The sequence below is a fragment of the Pristis pectinata genome, chromosome 2 (genome assembly GCF_009764475.1).
Source record: "Pristis pectinata isolate sPriPec2 chromosome 2, sPriPec2.1.pri, whole genome shotgun sequence".
Taxonomy (NCBI): domain Eukaryota; kingdom Metazoa; phylum Chordata; class Chondrichthyes; order Rhinopristiformes; family Pristidae; genus Pristis; species Pristis pectinata.
Genome location: NC_067406.1, coordinates 96,601,242 through 96,621,249, shown reverse-complemented (window position 1 = coordinate 96,621,249; position 20,008 = coordinate 96,601,242). Strand labels below are relative to the sequence as shown.

Genomic DNA, 20,008 nt, shown 5'->3' with positions numbered 1-20,008 from the left:
TAGGCATGATAATCAGCATAAACATGGTGGGCTGAAGGGTCTATTTCTATGTTGTACAACTCTGATTTTATTTAGAAGGGTAGGTATTTTAAACAATATTTGGATGAGACCACGTGGCATTATTTAAAAAATAAAAGGGCAAAGGAGTTATGATTCTCTCAGAAGCATTGGATTATTTTGTTATTTATCTTATGGTTGCGCTCACAGAATAATAGTTCATTTCAAGATCACTGCACACTTAAGCTGAGACATCAGTATTGCACTTGTTCCATTCATTTAGTTCAAGTTGCTCATTAGAGTCACCTTGAGATACAGCCAAGTCCACACTGAACATCAAGCACCAATTTCCACCCCCCCCCACATAATCCCATTTTATCCTCACTACATTCTCATCAATTGCCATCCCCTCTTCTTCCTCCACCCCCCCCCCCCCAAATTCTACCACTCACCCACAGACTGTGGACAATTTACATGACAAAGTTACCTACCAACCTACACACTTTTGGGATTTGGAAGAAAATCAGGGGGAAACCCACATAGTCACAGGGAGAATGTGCAACTTCTACACAGACAGCACTGGAGGTCAGGATTGAATCACAGTTGCTAGAACTATGCTACCCCACCTATGACTACACATTTGATTCAGAATGTTTTCTTACTGCAATTAATCTGAAGATTCAGAACATAAATCAAAGTCAAATTTTATTTTTAGGAAACAAAAGGCATGTAAAAGAACCATGTGTAGACAGAATGTATGACTTTTTTTATTTTTCCTCATAAGCTGTACATAAAACAATTAGTTTTCAACTGAATCACAGTGATGGAATGCTTGTAACATTCAAATAATGTGTCAATTGTCCCCATTAAACATGGTAAAAATCAAATTATTTTTTTAAGGTTTTCTTATAGAAAAAGATTACACCTGTTAAGGCTATGCTGTTACATAGAATGCCAATTCTGGTGTTGAGGTGGTCTTGGGTGGTGGTTGTGGTTGGGGGTGGTAGTGAAAGAGTCACTTACTCGTTCTTTGAACCACAATATAAAATGATTGAAGCACAACAAAAGGGAGCAAAGAAAGGCTTACATTCACACACAATGTATTCACACTTCAATTATTCAACACTTTCAGCATCACATTTTATTTACTGTTTTGAGCATATTTTTCCCCCAAACAATTTCTATGGGCACTTGGTTTCCAAAACATTTGGCAACAGAGGCATTTGTTAATACATTAGAGATAAAATATAAATAGTTTTGTTAAGCATTTTTACAGACAAAATAACATTAAAATTTACAGTCCAGTGCAGCAACTTGCTGTTTAAACCCTCTCAGGAGAGATGAATTGCTTATTGGTCCAAATAAAGTATTTTTAATCCACATAGATTACTAACAAACAATTTACACCATTTCTCTTTCCACAGTCCACAACCTTGCATGAACAGAACTGTCCATAACAAATAATTGTAAAAAAACATACAGTTAAGTGAATTATGTAAATCAGCTTTCATATTTTAATTTTAATGCACTTCAGAAGACTAAGTTTCCTCCAATTATGCAATCTTAGCACGTATTAGAATTAGGATAAACAGATGCAAACCAGACACCTGATTAGGCCAAAATAAACTGACAAATCTTTCAAGAAACTTATATCTGATTAATGGCAGAGCAATAAAATGTTAGTGCATTTTCATTTTGTTTCCAATTGCTCAGCAGATTTATACTTCTGCTGGATTTACTTTAGGGTACAGAAAATCATTCAATTTCTTCAAACATTTTTCTTGCATCAGAAATGACAGACTGCACAGCTAATAACGAGGCATATGGCATACACCATGGATTTTGGTTAAAACAGAGAACCTTAATAAAACAACTAGTTACCAGTTATTTGATGCTATTATTCTGAAATATGTCAAGAACTTAAAATGTAATGTTGATTTCCTCATGAATTTGCATTAGAACTGCACATCAGCGATACTGAAGTTTGGAATTGATCTTATCATAGCTACTCTGAATATTTTGTGAATGGCTTGCATCAATACAATGCAGCTAAAAGACAACGCTCTAAATGCATGACAGCTATATACCCTCCATACAAAAATGAAGTTTTAATTACAAGGCCATGGTAGAGTATACATGTAGAGATTGAGAAATATAGCTACGAGGACAAGGCAGAAAGATCTGAATGACAGTTCATTTGCAGCCATTTATTCAAAATCTGGACTTTTGAAATGAAAGCTTTCAGTACAGAATGAAATTTTTCTTCAATAATACTTTAGTATGTTTCATTCTAAATTCATTGTCAGCCAGCTACATAATCCTATTATTTGTATCTGCAAATTCATGTGTGCAATCTGCTTATTAGATTTATGACAGCATTATTTGACTCCTGCAAATCCAGAACATAAAACATTATGAAGGATACAGAGAAGCCTTGGGTACAAAATTGCACATTTCCTTCCATGTGTACAGGATACTTAAACTAGCAGGGGGAAAATGCGCCAAACAAAAACAAATCTCCAAACAGGCAACTCCCAAACTAAAGGGAAATTGCACTAATTTTCTAATGCAGGTTATCCATATCCAACTCTACCATTAAGATTTGTAGATCCAAAGATCAGGTGCTATTGCAAATAGCGATAAACCTTAAAGCAATGATTTCCAGAGTCAGCAACCACCACATGACCATCAGAAGTCAATGCTAGACCTTGAGGGCCATACAAAGGATCAGCAGAAGTATTAATGTAAGAGAGGAATGATCCATTTCCATCAAACACCTATTTAAAAATAGAAGTAAATAGAAATTGGAATTAACACTATATCCAAAAGGTCACTATGTTTCTCTTCTTTATGAAAACTACAGAAAAATCAATGACAGGAATTGTTCTAATTATGTTTCTCCACTGCTAATAAGCAAAAATTAACAAAAGCAAACTCCACAAAAACGCAAGCTTCACTATTGAAACCATTACCTGTATACGACTGTTTCCCCAGTCAGCAACTATAATATTTCCATTGGAATCCACTGCCACTCCAGTCGGAGCATTAAACTGACCATTTCCTTCTCCATTAGATCCAAATTTTAACACAAACTCACCATCTGTGTTGAACACCTACATGTAAAAATGAAGATGTTGTGAAAACTAAAAATACAACTTTTGATACCTCTGATCTAATATTTAGTCTTGAATAAAATAGTTTTATCTTTGAAAAGAGGGCATAACAAAATCCTGGAACTTTAATTCATACATGCACAAATCTTTAATTCAAAACACACTGAACTCCACCCGTTGAAAGATTAATGCAGTACAAATCCATACCAATAATGAAAGTTTTCCTTTCAAGTTTAGTCTTCTGTGATTTAACTATTGAGTATAAAAATTGGCAAGTCATGTTGTAGCTGTATAAGATTTTGCCTAGGCCACATTTGGAGTATTGTGTGTAGTTCTGGTTGCCACATTACATGAAGGATGTGGATATTTTGAAGAGGACACAAATTGGGTTCACCAGGATGTTGCTTGGATTAGGGAGAGTGTTAAATATATAAGATTGGACAACTTTGATTGTTTTCACTGGAGCATGATAGAAGTACATAAAAATTATGAGGCACAGATATGTACTTTTTTTTCCACCCCCGGGTGAAAATGTGAAATACAAGGAAGTGTACGTTTACGGTGAGAGGGGCAAAGTTTAAAGGAGATACGAGGCAAGTTTTTCTTTACACAAAGTGTGGTAGGTGCCTGGAATGCACTGCCAGGGGAAATGGTTGTTGCAGATACAACAGCAATGTTTAAGCAGCATTGAGATACGCACGTGAACAGGAAGGGAATAAAGGGATATGGACCTTGTGCAGGAAGATGGGATTAGTTTAGATTGGTATCATGATTGGCACAGATATCATAGGCCAAAGGGCCTGTTCCTGTGCAGTACTGTTCTATGTTCTACTTCAACTATACATTAAACACCAATTAACAATGAACAAGTTACTTTTGTTCAGAGTACAGATTTGCAACATGCTGCTACAGGGAAAGAATCACAACATAACTCCAGCAATATCTATGGTTAACATCAAAACAAAAAATGCTGGAAATAAGTCAGGCCACATCTGTGGGAAGAGATACAGTAACATTTCAGATCGAAGACTCTTTGTCAAAACTGGGAAGAAGAACCTAGTTAAGATGCAAGGAGGGAGACTTCATTGATGGGATAGAACCAGGGTGATCATGGGGATAAGACTATATTTGTTCAATGGGTGAAGAGGAAATGTTAGAGAGCAAGAACATAGACAAAGAATGTAGGATTTACAAAATGCAGAGCAGGAAGATGAGGCAATGCAACACTTGTCCTTTTACCTCTTCCTTTCCCACCATCCAGGGACCCAAACAGTCTTTCTCAGTGAAGCAGTAATTCACTTGTAGTTCTTCCAATCTAGGTGTACTGCATTTGGTGTTCACAATGCAGCTTCCTCTACTTTGAGAGAACCAAACGCAGATCAGATGACTGCTTTATGTAGCTCCTGTATTCAGTCCCCAGGTTTGACCCTGGGCTTCTTGTTGCCTGCCATTTTAATTCTCCATTCCACTCTCACTCTGACCTATTGGTGTGTGGTCTCCTGCACTGTTACAATGAGGCCCAATGCAAGGTTGAGGGACAATATCTCATTTTCCATCTGGGCACATTGCAGCCATCCAGACTCTATATTGAATTCAACATCCTCAGGTAACTTGATTGCTGTTTCAAATTAGCTTAGCTCACTTGTTTCTCCTTTTATTTCTCTCTAGAATTGAGGATATGCCCAGCTTGTCTTCCTACTCTGCAATTCACAACTTCTACATTATTTTGTCCATGTTCTTGCTCCCATTCACTCATTGACCAGATAACAGCTTACCCCTATGGTCACCCAGTTTTATTATATCAGAAATATCCCCCTCCCCTATCCGCCCTGCAGCTTTGAGCTTCTTTTCTCTCCTTCCCAGTACCGACGTAGGTTGTTTGACTTGCAACGTTACAGTTTCTCTTCCCACAGATGTGGCCTCATATTTCCAGCACCTTGTTTTCTTCAAGATTTCCGGCATCTGCAGTTTTTTTTTGATTTGATCTGTATATTTTCCTCACTGTAGCAAAATATGGGTAGAAGGATGGGATGCAAGAATATTTAAATTTAACCCATTGTAACTAGGCCCAAATTAAACCTGATTTAATAAGCTCATGGTCAGAATGATAAACAAATCAGAAGATAGAAACATTGTTTTATTTTGTTGATAGTCAATGGCTGTTGGGAATAAAGACAACAGTGATGTCCATCCACTTCATCAGCAAAAATAAAATAATCACTGTAGGTCCATTTAGAAACTTGCGAATAAATTAAGTACAGCCTTATGAGGCCACTTGGGTTTTTATTTTGAATCATTACCAGATAATAGTAAACAGCATCCAATGGCATGACATAGAAGGGCACATCCAGTTTTCCGTCTTTTAATTATTATTATTAACATTGAGCTTTCTCTACCTTAACAGAATGGTTATGAAAATCAGTAACAATGACTTCATTATTGTTGTTGACTGCTGCAAAATGAGGACCTGGAAGAGAGAATTTAAGATCAATTTACTTGAAAGATATTGCATTCTGAGCATTTGTATTTTGAACACTATGTCTTCAAACATTTTTAAACATGGATTGCCTTTCTGTTAAAAGAGAGGTTTATTATAAGCAAACTCAATCTCAGTAAAGCAGTTTACCTTAATACAGGGGACCCCCACTTTACAGCTGTTTGGGTTACAGAAATTTGCCCTCATGGATTTCACAAATCACTATACAAAAACTTGAGGTCCAAAATAAAGTTTGCTCTAAGGATTTGTGTGGAAAAAGTCAATAAATCAAGTCAAATTTTTTTTTCAACTTGTTTCTTGCATGGGCAGATGACACAGCTTTGCTTTACAGAAATTTGTGATACAGATAATTTTCCAGGAACACAAACTCCCATATCATGGGGGTCAACTGTACTAGAACCACTACATCTAATTAAAGTCTGCAGAAAGGAACCAAGACTACAAATCCAATAATCTGAATTAAATTCAGTTACAAAATGAAACGCACTTAATATATAGTATTTTAAAAAGCAATTTTTTTTAGTAAAAAATCCAAGGATTTAAAGAATTGCTGCAAGTTTGTAAGAGGGAGGAGTTGAGATTAAATTTAAACAACAGATATTTGCAATTATTTAAATTATTCTAGCAAACTGCTGGTACAAATATGCTGAATGTTCAGCACATTATTGTTCAATGCCTGTAAATTTTTTTTTAAGGATTGATAAATGCCTGGAAAGCTGTTAATTAGTAACAGAGTCTATCAGTGCAATAGGTTTGGGATTATGCTGCTTCTGAGGGTAACAGGAGACAAATCTACTGATTAGAGAACAGAATTCTGAGATTCATGTGATGAGAATGGCAGGAAACTGAGATGTGAAGTGCATTGGGAAGTTCAAGTAGTATGAGCAGATCCAGCATTCACCCTAGGTATGGAATGTGTAGAGCTGTTCCTTATACAAACAATTATTAGGAGAACACGTAACATGATGGTTAGTCACAGCAGTCTCGGTGTGATCTTTGGTGAGTGGAGGGAAATGTTTTATATCATTCAGTTTATCCCAAGTTAACAGTCAAAGCTAATAAAGTTTACAGTCAACTCCTTGCAGGCTAGTTTATAGCTAAAATATACAGTTTGTGAGAGGAGGTAAACAAGATATCTTGAGTAGGTGACCTCCTTCCCCCCCTCCCCCCCACAACCCCACCCCATACCCCTTTTGTTATTGTACAGTCAGAGATGCAAATCTGTGCCACCAACTACCCAATTACCCTAATCCTACATTAATCCCATTTTTTTTTATTCTACCCACATTCCCATCACACACCCCCCCACCCCCGCCACCCGACCCTGATTCTACCACTCACCTACATGAAAGGAACAATTTACAATGGCCAATTAACCTACCAACCAGAGGAGGAAACCAGAGCACTCAGGCAACCCATACTGTCAATAGATAGAACATGCACGCAAACTCAGGATTGAATCGGAGTCTCTGGCACTGTGAGACAGTGGCTCAACTAGCTGTGCCACCCTTAATTGTGGCATTTTCAGATGAGGTCAATTTTAGCTGACTGGACTAGGCTGTTTGAGTATGTAAAAAGGGAAACCACAAAACCAATGTGTGGTATTTCCAAAACAGATCTGAGTGGCAGACAAGCTCAGTTCCATGTGTTGCACAGCTTGCAGGAATTGCAAGATTCCCTAAAGTTGCAAGCTCTATTGTTTCCAATGCCACGTGCTAGTGAGAATAGGAATAGGAGAACAGATCAGATGAATGTATGGCTGAAGGATGATGTAGGAGGGAGGCCATTGGGTGTACTGGAAAGGTGTAATTTGAAAAGCTGGATGGGTTGGAAGTGAACTGGAACATGTTCAACATCCTTGCAGGGAGATTTGCTAGTGCTTTTGAGGAAGGTTAAAACTAATTTGGCATGAGAATAGGACACAGTAACGCAAAGTTGATGGGAAGGTACAATTAAATATAGAAGTCAGTCCGGTATGCTGGGTATAATAAGGCATATGACAGGAATGGAACGGTGAACTACATCTATTTTAATGCAAGGAGTCTGCAGAGTGTTAATCAGCACATGGGAATATTATATTGTTCTGTCACAGATGTGGTGAAAGCATATGGCTGGCAACTCAAGATTCTAGTGTATAGAATTAAATTTAAATTTTTAAAAATTCTATTTACAGCGTGGTAACAGGCCCTTCTGGCCCAACGAGTCCGTGCCACCCATTTTAAACCCAAATTAACCTACCCATACGTGTTTGCAACGTGGGAGGAAACCGGAGCACCTGGAGGAAACCCACGCAGACACGGGAGAACGTACAAGCTCCTTACAGACAGCGACGGGAATCAAACCCCGATCACTGGCACTGTAATAGCGGTTAGCGCAATGCTACGCTACCATGCTGCCCTTTAGGTATTAGGTATGAATTAGGGAAAGGGAGTTGGAAAGAGGAAGCAGCATTGTAATATTGATTCAGGTGTCCATTACTGCCAGTTTTGAAGGAGGACATCCTGGAAGGCTCTCAAAATCAAGCCATATGGGTAGAGTGAAGGAAAAAAGGGGATGATCATTTTCCTAGGGTATAATACATGGGGCAGCACGGTAGCATAGTGGTTAGCGTAACGCTATTACAGCGTTAGCAATCAGGGTTCAATTCCCACTGCTGTCTGCAAGGAGTTTGTATGTTCTCCCCGTGACTGTTTCCCCTCCAGTTTCCTCCCACATTCCAAAGACATACGGGTAAGTAGGTCATCATGGGTGTAATTGGGCGGCACAGGCTCCTTGGGCCAGAAGGGCCTATTACCATGTTGTATAAAGGAAGTTTTAAAGTTTTATGAAGCCTAACAGTTAGCAGAAGACAGAGCAGCAGATGTATACACAAATACCCAAGGCATATTCAGGACTCAAGAATGCGGTGGTAAGCTAGAGAAGAAATTGTAGGAGACCTGGCTAAGATAATACGCATCATCGTCAGTGTTGGAAGACTGGAGGGTGGCTAATGTTGTGCCTTTATTTAAGCATTGCAAAGAAAAACCTGGGAACTATGGACCAGTCAGCCTAACATCTGTGGGAGGCAAATTACAAGAGGGGATTCTGAAGGATAAGATATACATAGACTTGGAAAGACAGGTAGATTAGGGGTAGTCAGCCCAGCTTTGTATGTGGGAGATTGTCTCTCACAAACTTAAGTTTTTTTTTTTGAAGTAACCAAGAAAGTTGATGAGGGCAAGGGGCTAGACAGTCTATGGACTTCAGCAAGGCCTTTGGCAAGTTCCACATTTTAGGCTGCTCTGGAAGGTTAGATTGCAAGGCATCCATGGAGAGCTGGCTAAATGGATACAAAATTGGCTTGATGGTAGGAAGCAAAGTGATGGTGGAAGCTTATTTTTCAGATTGGAGGCCTCAGATTGGTGTGCCTCAGCAGTCAGTGCTGGGTCCATTGTTTGTCATCTACATCAACAATTTGGATAAGAATGTACAAGGCATAGTTAGTAAGTCTGCCAAGGACACTAAAATAGGTGGTATAGACTGTGAGAAAGTTATCAGGAATTACAGCAGAATCCTGATCAGCTGGGTAAGTGGGCTGAGGAATGGCAAAGTTTAATTCAGAAGTGCGAGGTGTTGTATTTTGGCAAGTCAAACCAGGGTACGACTTTCACAGTGAATGGCAGGGCCCTGGGGAGTGTTGTAGAACAAAGAGACCTTGGAGTACAAGTACGTAGTTCCCTGAAAGTAGTGTGACAGGTAGACAAAGTAGTGAAGGTGGCTTTTGCATTGCTGGCCTTCAGTCAGGGCATTGAATATAGAAGTTGGGATGTTATGTTGCAGTTGTACGAGATGTTGGAGAGGCCATACCTTGGATTATTGTGTTCGGTTTTGTCACCCTGCTATAGGAAAGACATCATTAAACTGGAAAGAATGCAGAAAAGAATTGAGGATGTTGCCAGGACTCAAGGGACTGGGTAAAAGGGAGAGGTTAGGTAGGCCAGGACCTTAATTCCAGGGAGCATAGGAAACTGAAGGGTGATCTTATAGAGATGTAAGAAATCATGAGGGGCATAGTTACAGTCAATGTGTAGTCTTTTTCCCAGGGTTGGGGAATCAAGGGTAAAAATGCAGAAATTAAGATTCAGAATTGGAGGTGGGGCAGGGTTAAGGCAGACCCGAGAAAGTAAACTAGGAGCAGATGTAAACTGATCTACATCTGACGAGGGTTTTTCAACAGTGAAGTAATGAGAGTGAGGCCCATGAGGGTAAAAGGGAAGGGCAGTTTTGTCCAGTATTGTGTGCAGTTCTGGTTGCCCCATTACAGGAAGAACATGGAGGCTTAGGAAAGGGTGCAGAAGAGGTTCACTAGGATGCTGCCTGGATTAGAGAATATTAGCTTCTAGGAGGTGTTGGACAAACTTGGATTGTTTTCTCTGGAGCATCAGAGGCTGGGGGGAGATCTGATATCAGTTTATTAAATCATGAGAAGCACAGATAGGGTAGGCAGTCTTTTTCCCCCAGGGTAGAAATGTCAAATACTTGAGGGCATAGCTTAAAGATGAGAGGGGGAAAGTTTAAAGGACATGTTCAGGGCAAGTTTTTAAAGAAACAAGAGTAGTGGGTGCCTGGAATGCACAGCCGGGATGGTGGTAGAAGTAGATAGATAGGCATATGAACTGGCAGGCAATGGAGTGATATGGATCATGTGCATCACGGTCAGCACAGACATCGTGCACCAAAGGGCCTGTTCCTGTGCTGTACTGTTCCATGCTATAACTCAGGATATCAAGGGCTGGATAAAGAAATAAAAGAAACATGGCAAGTGTAGAGAACTGAAAGCAAGGGAGGCCTTCAGTACTTTAAAAAAAGGGCAAAGAGGGAGCATGAGCAGACAAGCTTAAGGATTTTAGGATTTTTCCCAAAGCATTTCATGTGTATTTAGAACAAAAGTGTAACAGAAAAAAAAAGGGCCCATTAGGGAACAAAACAGCAATCTGTGCATGGAGCCAGAGGACATGGATAAGGTCTTAAATTAATGCTTCTCATCTATATTCACTAAGAAAAAGGACTTGTAATTGGAGAATTTAGGGAGAGCACAGCAAAATATTTAGAGCATGTTAGAATTAAAAAGGAGGTATTAGATGTCTTATCGGGTTAAAAGGTGATAAATTCTGAGGTATTCCAGACTGCTATGGAAAGCAACAGAAGAGGTTGTTGCAGCCCTGAGAGATTTATTCAAGAAATACAGCAGGGATAAGCCAGGTAATTACAGGCCTGCAAGTCTGACATCAGTGCTAAATCATTGGAAAAAATTCTGACAAAAAGGATTAATCTACACTTGGAAAAGCAAAGATTTATCAAAAAGTCGTGTTTTGTTCAGGGGAGATCCTGTCTGACTAAATTGATTGAATGTTTGGAAGGGCAATGTGGTTGATTTCATTTACGTGGATTTCAGTAAAGCCTTTGACCAAGACTCAGGGCAAATTTAGTTTTTAAAAAAGTGCTTGTGGGATCCAAGGCAATTGAGCACATTGGATGCAAAATTTGCTTAGTAATAGGGTGGGAGAGGGTGATGGTGGAGGGTGCTGGGAGCTTTACTATTTGTTATACACATTCAGTATTTGGGTATGAATATAGGAGGTATGACTGGCAAGTCCTTAGATGACACAAAAATTGGTGGTATTATTGATAGTGAGGAGACTAATCTAAGACTGCAGAATGATATTGATCAGTTGGTAAAATTAACAGAGCAAATGGAGATGGAATTTAATTCTGATAAGTGTGAGTTGATGCACTTTGGCAGGACTAACAAAGGTAACATCTGTACTAGGACAGCGCGCGGGTGTACTGATGAACAGAGGGACCTTGTTATAAGAGTCCAAGGATTCCTGATAAAGGCAGTGTAGGTAGACGAGGCATACAGGATGCTTGCCTTCATTAGCTGGAGCATAGAATACAGAAACAGTAAGGTTTAGTACAACTTTATGAATCATTGGTTAGGCCACGGCTGGACTATTGTGCACAGATCTGTTTGCCATACTACAGGAAGGACACGATTACACTGATTCAGTCATATAGCATAGCCCAACTCGTCCATGCTGACCAAGGTACCTTCCTCAGCATGTCTCGTGCCTGCATTTGGCCCATACCCCTCTAAACCTTTCCTATCCATGAACCTGTCTAAATTTTTTTTTAAAACATTGTCATTGTACCCACCTCTACCACCTCCTCTGGCAGCAGGTTCCATATATTCTCAGTGTGAAAAACTTCCTCCTTAGGTCCCCTTCAAATCTTTTCCCTTTCACCTTAAATCTGTGCCCAAGCTTTAGACTTCTTCCCCGAGAAAAAGACTGACCATTCACCTTATCCATGCCCCTCATGATTTTATAAACCTCTACAAGGTCACTCCTCAGCCACCTTTGCTCTAGGGAAAAGTCACAGGTTATCCAATCTCTCCTTATAACTCAAGCTTTCCAGTCCCAGCAACATCCTTGTGAAACTCTTCTGCACCCTCTGTAGCTTAATCACACTCTTCCTATAACATAGCAACCAGAACTGCACACAATATTCCAGGTGCCTCTCATATAGCCATAACATAACATTCCCAACTCTTGTACTCAATGCCCTGTTCAATGAAGTCAAGCATACCATACAGATCTCAAATAATGATGAGTTGAAGTACAGGAAGGAGATAGAGAGCTTAGTGACATGGTGTCATTAGTGACAACAACCTTTCCCTCAATGTCGTCAAAAGAGCTGGTCATTGACTTCAGGAAAGGGGGCAGTGCACATACACCCGTCTACATCAACAGTGATGAGGCCAAGAGGGTTGAGAGCTTCAAGTTCGGAGGAGTGAACTTCACCAATAGACTGTCCTGGTCCAACCACGTAGATGCCATGGCCAAGAAAGCTCACCAGCACTTCTACTTCAAGAGGCAAAAGAAATTTGGCATGTCCCCTTTGACACTCACCAACTTCTAATCAATGCACCATAGAATGCATCATGGCTTGGTTTGGCAACTGCTCTGCCCGTGACTGCAAGAGACTGCAGTGTTGTGCTGAGCTGTGTCCACATCACGGAAAAGAGCCTCCCCTTCATATACTCTGTCTATACTTCTTGCTGCCTTGCGAAAGCAGCGAGCATAATCAAAGACCCCACCCACCTGGGACATTCTTCTCCCCTCTCACAGAAGATACAAATGCCTGAAAGCACGTGCTACCCAGCTCAAGGACAGCTCCCGCTGCTATAAGACTATTGAATAGTTTCCTAGTATGATAAGATTGACTTTTGACCTTACAATCGACCTCATTATGACCTTGCACCTTATGGTCAACCTGCACTGCACTGCACTTTCTCTGTAGTTGTTACACTTTATTCTGCATTCTGTATTGTTTTACCTTGTGTTACCTCAAAGCATTGTGTAATGAATTGACCTGTATGAACAGTATCCAAGACATTCCAATTCCAAATTAGAAGGGCAAAGAGGTAAGCACCTTTATCACTTTGTTTAACTGTGTTACCACTGAGGAAACTATGCATTTGTACTCCTTGGTCTCTGTTCTACAACACTCTCCAGGGCCCTCTTTTTCACTGTGTATGTCCTGCCCTGGTTTAACTTCCCAAAATGCATCACCCCATGCTCATCCAAGTTAATTTCCATCTGCCAATCCATTGCCCACTTTCCCAGCTGATCTAGATCCTATTTTAACCTTAGTCATGCCACCTACATTCTCATCCAACTCATTAATATAATCCAAAAAACAAAGCGGTAATCAGCACTGATCCCTGCAGCACACCACTGGTCATAGGCCTCCAATCTGAAAAACAATCCTCCGCTACCACCCTGATACCTTTCCCCAAATCAATTTTGTATCCAGTTGCCGAGCTTACTCTGGATCCCACGTGATCTCACTTTCCAGACCAGTCTACCATACAGGACCTTGTCAAAGACCTTGCTAAAGTCCATGTAGACAGCATTTACTGTCATGCCCTCATCAATCCTGTTAATTACCTCTTCAAAAAATGCAATTAAATTCATGAGACATGATTTCCCAGGCCATGCTGACTTTTCCTAATTCGTCCTCACCTTTCCAAATGCTGACAGATCCTATCTCTCAGAATCCCCTCCAGTAACTTTCCCACCACTGATGTCAGGCTCACCAGCCTGTAGTTCCCTGGCTTGTTTTTCTTAAATAAAGGCACAACACTTGCCACCCTCATCTTCTGGTACCTCACCTGTGGCTGCCGAAGATATAAAAATCCCTGCCACAGTCCCAGCAATTTTTTTTTCATTGCTTGCCACAACATCCTAGGATACACTTTTGGAGAGGGTGCAGAGAAGATTCACCAGGGTGTTCCCTGGGATGCTGCTTTACAAGAATGAGAAAAGGCAGAGTTTGTTTTTCTTGAAATGGAGGAGGCTGAGTAAGTGGAAGAGACCTGATAAAGCTGTACAAAGTTATGAGTGGGATAGATAGCAAGAAAATTTTCACCATAACAGAGGAGTCTAGAGCTCGTGGGCATAGATTTTGGGTGAGATGTTTGAAAGTGATCTGAGGAAGAGCTTTTCCACCCAGAGGGCGAGTGGAATCTGGAACGCACTGCGTGAGTGGGTGGTGGTACTCTCGCAACATTTTAGTATTTTAGTAGAGCACTTGCATTGCCAAGACAGAAGTTTGATAAATGAGATTAGAATAGAGACAAAGGACTGTAGATGCTGGAATCTAGATGAAAAAAAATGATGGTGCTGGAGGAACTCAGCAGGGCAGGCAGGATCCGTGGAGAAAAGCAGGCGGTCAACGTTTTGGGTCAGCACCTTTCCTCCTGACTGAAGTTAGGAAAAGGGGAAGCCCGATATATAGGAGGGAAAAGCAGAGCAGTGATAGGTGGAAAAAGAGGGGAGGCAGGGTGGGCACAAGGTGGTGATGGATAGATGCAAATAAGAGATAATAGGTGCAGGGGGAGGAGGGGAGAGCAGATCCTCTGGGAGATGGGTCAAAGGTAAGAAGAGAAAGGATACAAAAAAGGTAGAAAACAAAAGAGGCTAGGAAGGGGAAGATAAGCAGCATGGTGGGGAGGGGGTGTTGTGGGGAAGGGAGAGTGGGGATCACTTAAAGTGGGAGAATTCAATGTTCACGCCGTTAGGCTGCAAGGTCCCAAGACTGAAAATGAGGTGCTGTTCCTCCAGTTTGCGCTTGGAATTCTCCTGGCAGTGGAGGAGGCCAAGGACTGACATATCAGTGATAGTGTGGGAGGGGGAATTGAAATGACTGGCAATGGGGAGATGCAGATTGCTGTCACAGACAGAGGGCAGGTGTTCTACAAAACGGTCACCTAGTCTGCGTTTGGTCTCACTAATGTAGAGGAGGCCACACTTGGAGCACTGAATGCAGAAGATGATATTAAGGGAGGTGCAGGTGAATCTCTCTCTCACCTGAAAGGACTGTTTGGGTCCCTGGATGGAAGGTGGTGTAGGGGCAGGTGTTGCACCTATGGCGGGGCAGTGGAAAGTTGCCGGGGTGGGGAAAACAAAAAGAGTGAACTAGGGATTCGCAGAGAGAACGGTCCCTGTCAAAAGGCAGAAAGGGGTGGGGAGGGGAAGATATGCTCAGTGGCAGGGTCCCATTGGAGATGGTGGAAATAGCAGAGAATGATGTGTAGGCTGGTGGAATGAAATGCAAGGACAAGGGGGACCCGATCCCTGTTGGGTCTGGGAGAGGTGGGGGTGAGAGCGGAGGTCCAGGAAATGGGAGAGATACTGGTGTGAGCTCTCTCGACCACATTCGGGTGGGGGGGAGCCCCAGTTAGAGAACTTGGACATCTTGGACATCCTGGAGTGGAAAGCCTCATCATGGGAGCAGATGAGGCAGAAGTGGAGAAATTGAGAAAAAGGGATAACATCCTTGCAAGAGGCAGGGTGGGAGGAGCTGTAATTGAGGTAGCTGTGGGCATCAGTGGTTAAGGAATCTCCTGAGATGGAGATGGAAAGACCAAGGAAGGAGAGACAGGTGTCAGAGATAGTCCAAGTGAATTGGAGAGCAGGGTGAAAATTAGTGGCGAAATTTATGAAACTATCAAGTTCCACATGGTTACAGAGGTGGCACCAACGCAGTTGTCAATATAGCTGAGAAAGAGTTGAGGAATGGGGCCAGAGAAGGCTTGGAACAGAGATTGTTCAACGCAGCCAACGAAGAGGCAGGCATAGCTGGGGCCCATGCATGTGCCCATAGCTACGCCCTTGGTCTGTAGAAAGCGAGAGGAATTGAAACTGAAATTGTTGAGGGTGAGGACAAGTTCACCCAGGCAGAGGGGTATAGATAGGTACTTGATAGTCAGCATGAACATGGTGTTCCAAAGGGCTTGTTTCTCAACTTCTGAAGATTCAATGTCTCCATGAGGAAAGAAAGGCTTTAAAGCTGTTGGGGATAGGACTGGAGACATATAGCACATCGTCAATTCTAATCATGGCATGGAACATTGACCAGAAGTGTCAGTTTATACTTACATTAGATAAAAAAGAGTAAACTAAGGAGTAGGTCCACTCAAGGATAAAGAGGGGAAATTTATGCTTGGAGTCAGAGCATGTGGCTGAGGTACCAAATGAGTACTTTCTGTCAGTATTTACCAAGGAGAAAGATTTGGAGGATAGTGAAGGTAGAGTGGCACGTGCTAATATGCTGGGACATTTTGAGATTAAGGAGGTAGGTCTGGGTCTTCTGAAAAGCATTAAGGTGGATAAAACGCCAGGGCCTGATGGTAAATATCCTAGAATCTTAAAAGCAGCAAGTAGGGAGATTGATGGGGCTTTGACAAAGATTACTGGCAACAGGAAAGGTCTCAAAGGTCTGGAGAGTAGCAAATATGTCTTTGTTCAAGAAAGGAAATGGGGATAATCCAAGTAGTTATAGGCCAGTGAGCTTCTCGTCAGTAGTAGGGATTGCTAGTGGTACGGAGTGGTAAGCAATTGGAGAGGATACTGAGGGATAGGATTTATGCATATTTGGAAAGACATGGCCTACAAACTTGTGGCCTACAGACAGTCAGCATGGCTTAGTGTGGGGCAGGTCATGCCTTACAAACTTGATTGAGTTTTTTGAGGAAATGACAAAGGTGCTTGATGAGGGTAAGGCAGTGGATGTCATCTGCATGGACTTAATTAGACATTTGATAACGTCCCTTATGTTAGGTTGATTCAGAAGATAAAGATGAATGGAATCCAGGGTGAATTGCAAGTTTGTATTCAGAACTGGCTTGCCCACAGTTAACAGAGTAGGGGTAGAAGGCTGTTATTCTGGCTGGAGGTCCATGACCAGTGGTGCTCCACAAAGATCAGTGTTCAGACCTCTGGTCTGTGATATACATCAATGATTTGGATGAAAATGTAGATGGGTGGATGACACCAAGATTGGTGGAGTTGTGGACAGTGTAAAGGACTATCAAAAATACAGCAGGATATAGATCAGTTACAGATATGGGCAGAGAAGTAGCAGATGGAGTTTAATCCAGACAAGTATGAGGTGGTGCACTTTGGGAGGTCAAATGAAAGGAGAAAGTACAGTTAATGTAGGCCCCATTGAGGTACAGAGGGATCTTGGGTTCAGGTCCATAGTTCACTGAAAGTGGCTATACAAATGGATAAAGGTGGTAAAGGCAGCTTATGGAATGCTTGCCTTCATTGGTAGTGTTGTTGAGTACAAGAGTAAGGAAGACCTGCTGCAGCTATATAAAACTTTGGTCAGACTGTACTTGGAGTATTGTGTGCAGTTCTGGTCACCCCATTATAGGAAAGATGTGGGGACTGTGGATAAAGGTGCAGAAGAGACTTACCAGGATGCAGCCCGGTTTAGTGGGTATGAGATACAAGGGAATGTTGAATAAACATGGGTTTTTCTCCTTAGAGCGTTGGAGGCTAAGGGGAGATGGGATAGAGATTTTTAAAATGATGAGAGGCATAGATAGGGTAGACATAATCTTTTCAGGGTAAAACTGTCAAACACTAGAGGACATGCTTTTCAGGTTAGAGTAGGGGAAATCAGAATTAGGTTTATTATCACTGACATATGTCATGAAATTTGTTGTTTTGCAGCAGCAGTACAGAGTTCAAGACAGACATAAAAATTACTATAGTTACAAAAATAAATAAATAGTGCAAGAGAGGAATAATGAGGTAGTGTTCATGGGTTTATGGACAGTTCAGAAATCTGATGGCAGAGGGCAAGAAGCTGTTCCTGAAGTGTTGAATTTGGGTCTTCAGGTTCCTGTACCTCCTCCCCAATGGTAGTAACATGAAGAGGGCAGGTCCCAGGTGGTGAGGGTCTTTAGTGATGGATGCTGCCTTCTTGAGGCACCGTCTCTTGAAGATGTCCTCGTTGGCAGGGAGGATTGCGCCTGTGGTGTGGGTGTGGCGGCGTGGGCGTGTGGTCTGTGTGTGTGTGTGTGTGTGTGTGTGTGTCACACACAAGTCCAGGGAGCGGTAGGTACCTGGAATGGGTTACCACAGCTAGTAGTGGAAGCAGGCGGTTTGGTGGAGTTTAAGAGGCTTTTAGATAGACATGAATATGAAAGGAACGGAGGGATATGGATGATACACAGGAGGAGGACATTTAGTGTAAGTTAGCTCAAGATTGGTACATCATGGCCTTTTCAGTGCTGTACTGTTCTATGCAAGTTGTGAGAACCAAAGCAAAGCAGGTAATACTGTGATCACGTTCAAGGGAACATGCAAAATTGCCAAAGATGGTGAGCTAGAACATGAGATGACTCTGCTTTAGGCCATGATCAAGCAAGCAAGCAAGGAACAGGCCAGAGTTAATAATGGCACACTTCATCAAGGTCAAGTCATAGGGAAGCTGGAAGTGGGTTCAAGAGGAAACCAGCCGGTCACACAAGTCTTCTTTGGGAGTCCCTTGGGTTTGAGTTTTTCTACCTACTCAGGAGACTCTCCAAATGATGTGCGAGATGAACTGCTGGGTGTCTGGATCTACTTACTTATCATGGTTATGGACGATGAGTGTGCAACAGCAATCACAGGAATGGACTACATTGAGACATTTGGAGTGAGGAATTGTGTTTTTGAATGGATCATGGCCTTGGACAGCAAGGAGATCCAGAAACCAATGATAATACAGAAGCAGCAGTGGCTCAGCTAGTAGAGCTACTGCCTCAGAGCTTCCAGCACCCTGTATCAATGCTGACCTCCAGTGCTGTCTGTATGGAGTTTGCATGTTCTCACCATGACTATGTGAGCTTCCTCTGGGTGCTCTGGTTTCCTCCCACATGCTATAGACAGGCAAATTAGTACATTAATTGGCCACTAGTTTGCCCCTAGTGCAGGTGGTGGTGGAATATTGGGGGGGGTGGTGGGCAGGGTTGGTCAGTTGATAGGAATGTCGGGAGAACAACCTGGATTAGAATATTAGAGCTGGATTAGAGTAGTTTAGTGCTAAATGGTCTGTGTGCACTAGATGGACTAGAGGGCTTGTTTCCATGATGTATGACTCTATGATGCACTGACCCTGTTATAACAGACCACAAAGTCATCTACAGCTAGGGAGAAGCAAGCAAGATGGGTTACGAGGTTACAAGACAGCTTCAGGTACAAGTTTTCAACAACAACAACAAAAACAAGGCCATCATTTGGAGATAAAAGGTGGTTAAAATAAAGTCCCTGAAGTTGGGAGAAACATTTATGAAGAAGAAACTGCTCAAAGTTTCAAATTGCACTGCAAACCAGATAGAAAATTATGAAGGCTCACAATAGAAAATACAATCAAGGGCGTGGCTGCAGAACATTACTTGCTGGAAACCTCCCACATAAAATGATGCTGGCTGACATCAAGGTATCTTCAAGAATGTCATAACTTAAAATTCCCAAAAGGGTTGGGCTATGTTGCATTCACTGAATATGAAAATGAAGTGGTGTGGCATCAACAATGGAACGGAGCCAAAGCATACAAGTGGTGGCTCAGCCCATAAGTATCCATGCTATGAACAGTATTATCAAAATGAACGACATACAAACACAGAATATTTGAAGGATACTTAGGGCAGATAAGTTGGCAATTTCTGACACAGATATACCCCTCAAAAGTGGTCAGAGTGTAAATGGTTAAGGTACCTGTGAAGCTGAAACAAGATGAGGAACATCCTCACACAGGAACACACAAAGAAAAACTTGAGCAATGCAGGCCAAAGCAACTACACAGCACTAACCTTGAAATGGAACAGCAAGAGCACCATAGATTTACAATGAATGCATATTGCAGAGCACCACAGCCAAAGGAAAACTCAGACAAGAAAACAAACAGTGCAGATTGGAAAAAAAAAGCAGAGAGAAGCAATCACAGATGAGAATCCTAAAACCGACATGGACTCCAAGAATAGCAGTGCTGGAAGCAATACCATGGATGCAGCACTGGAAAG

The 20,008-nt window shown here is 41.7% G+C and overlaps 1 protein-coding gene across 8 annotated transcripts in view; it reads right to left on the bottom strand.

Moving 5' to 3' along the window:
* Window positions 1-742: 742 nt before the first annotated feature.
* Window positions 743-20,008, bottom strand: part of trim2a (tripartite motif containing 2a) — a 221,913-nt gene continuing 202,647 nt past the window's right edge. For all 8 annotated transcript variants that reach the window (XM_052039372.1, XM_052039391.1, XM_052039411.1 and 5 more), the window contains 3 exons: window positions 5,507-5,577; window positions 2,970-3,110; window positions 743-2,774 (listed from right to left, as the gene is read on the bottom strand). In XM_052039372.1, the coding sequence (XP_051895332.1) occupies window positions 2,622-2,774; window positions 2,970-3,110; window positions 5,507-5,577 (365 nt within the window). In that variant the 3' untranslated portion in view covers window positions 743-2,621. The remainder of the gene's footprint in view (window positions 2,775-2,969; window positions 3,111-5,506; window positions 5,578-20,008) is intronic.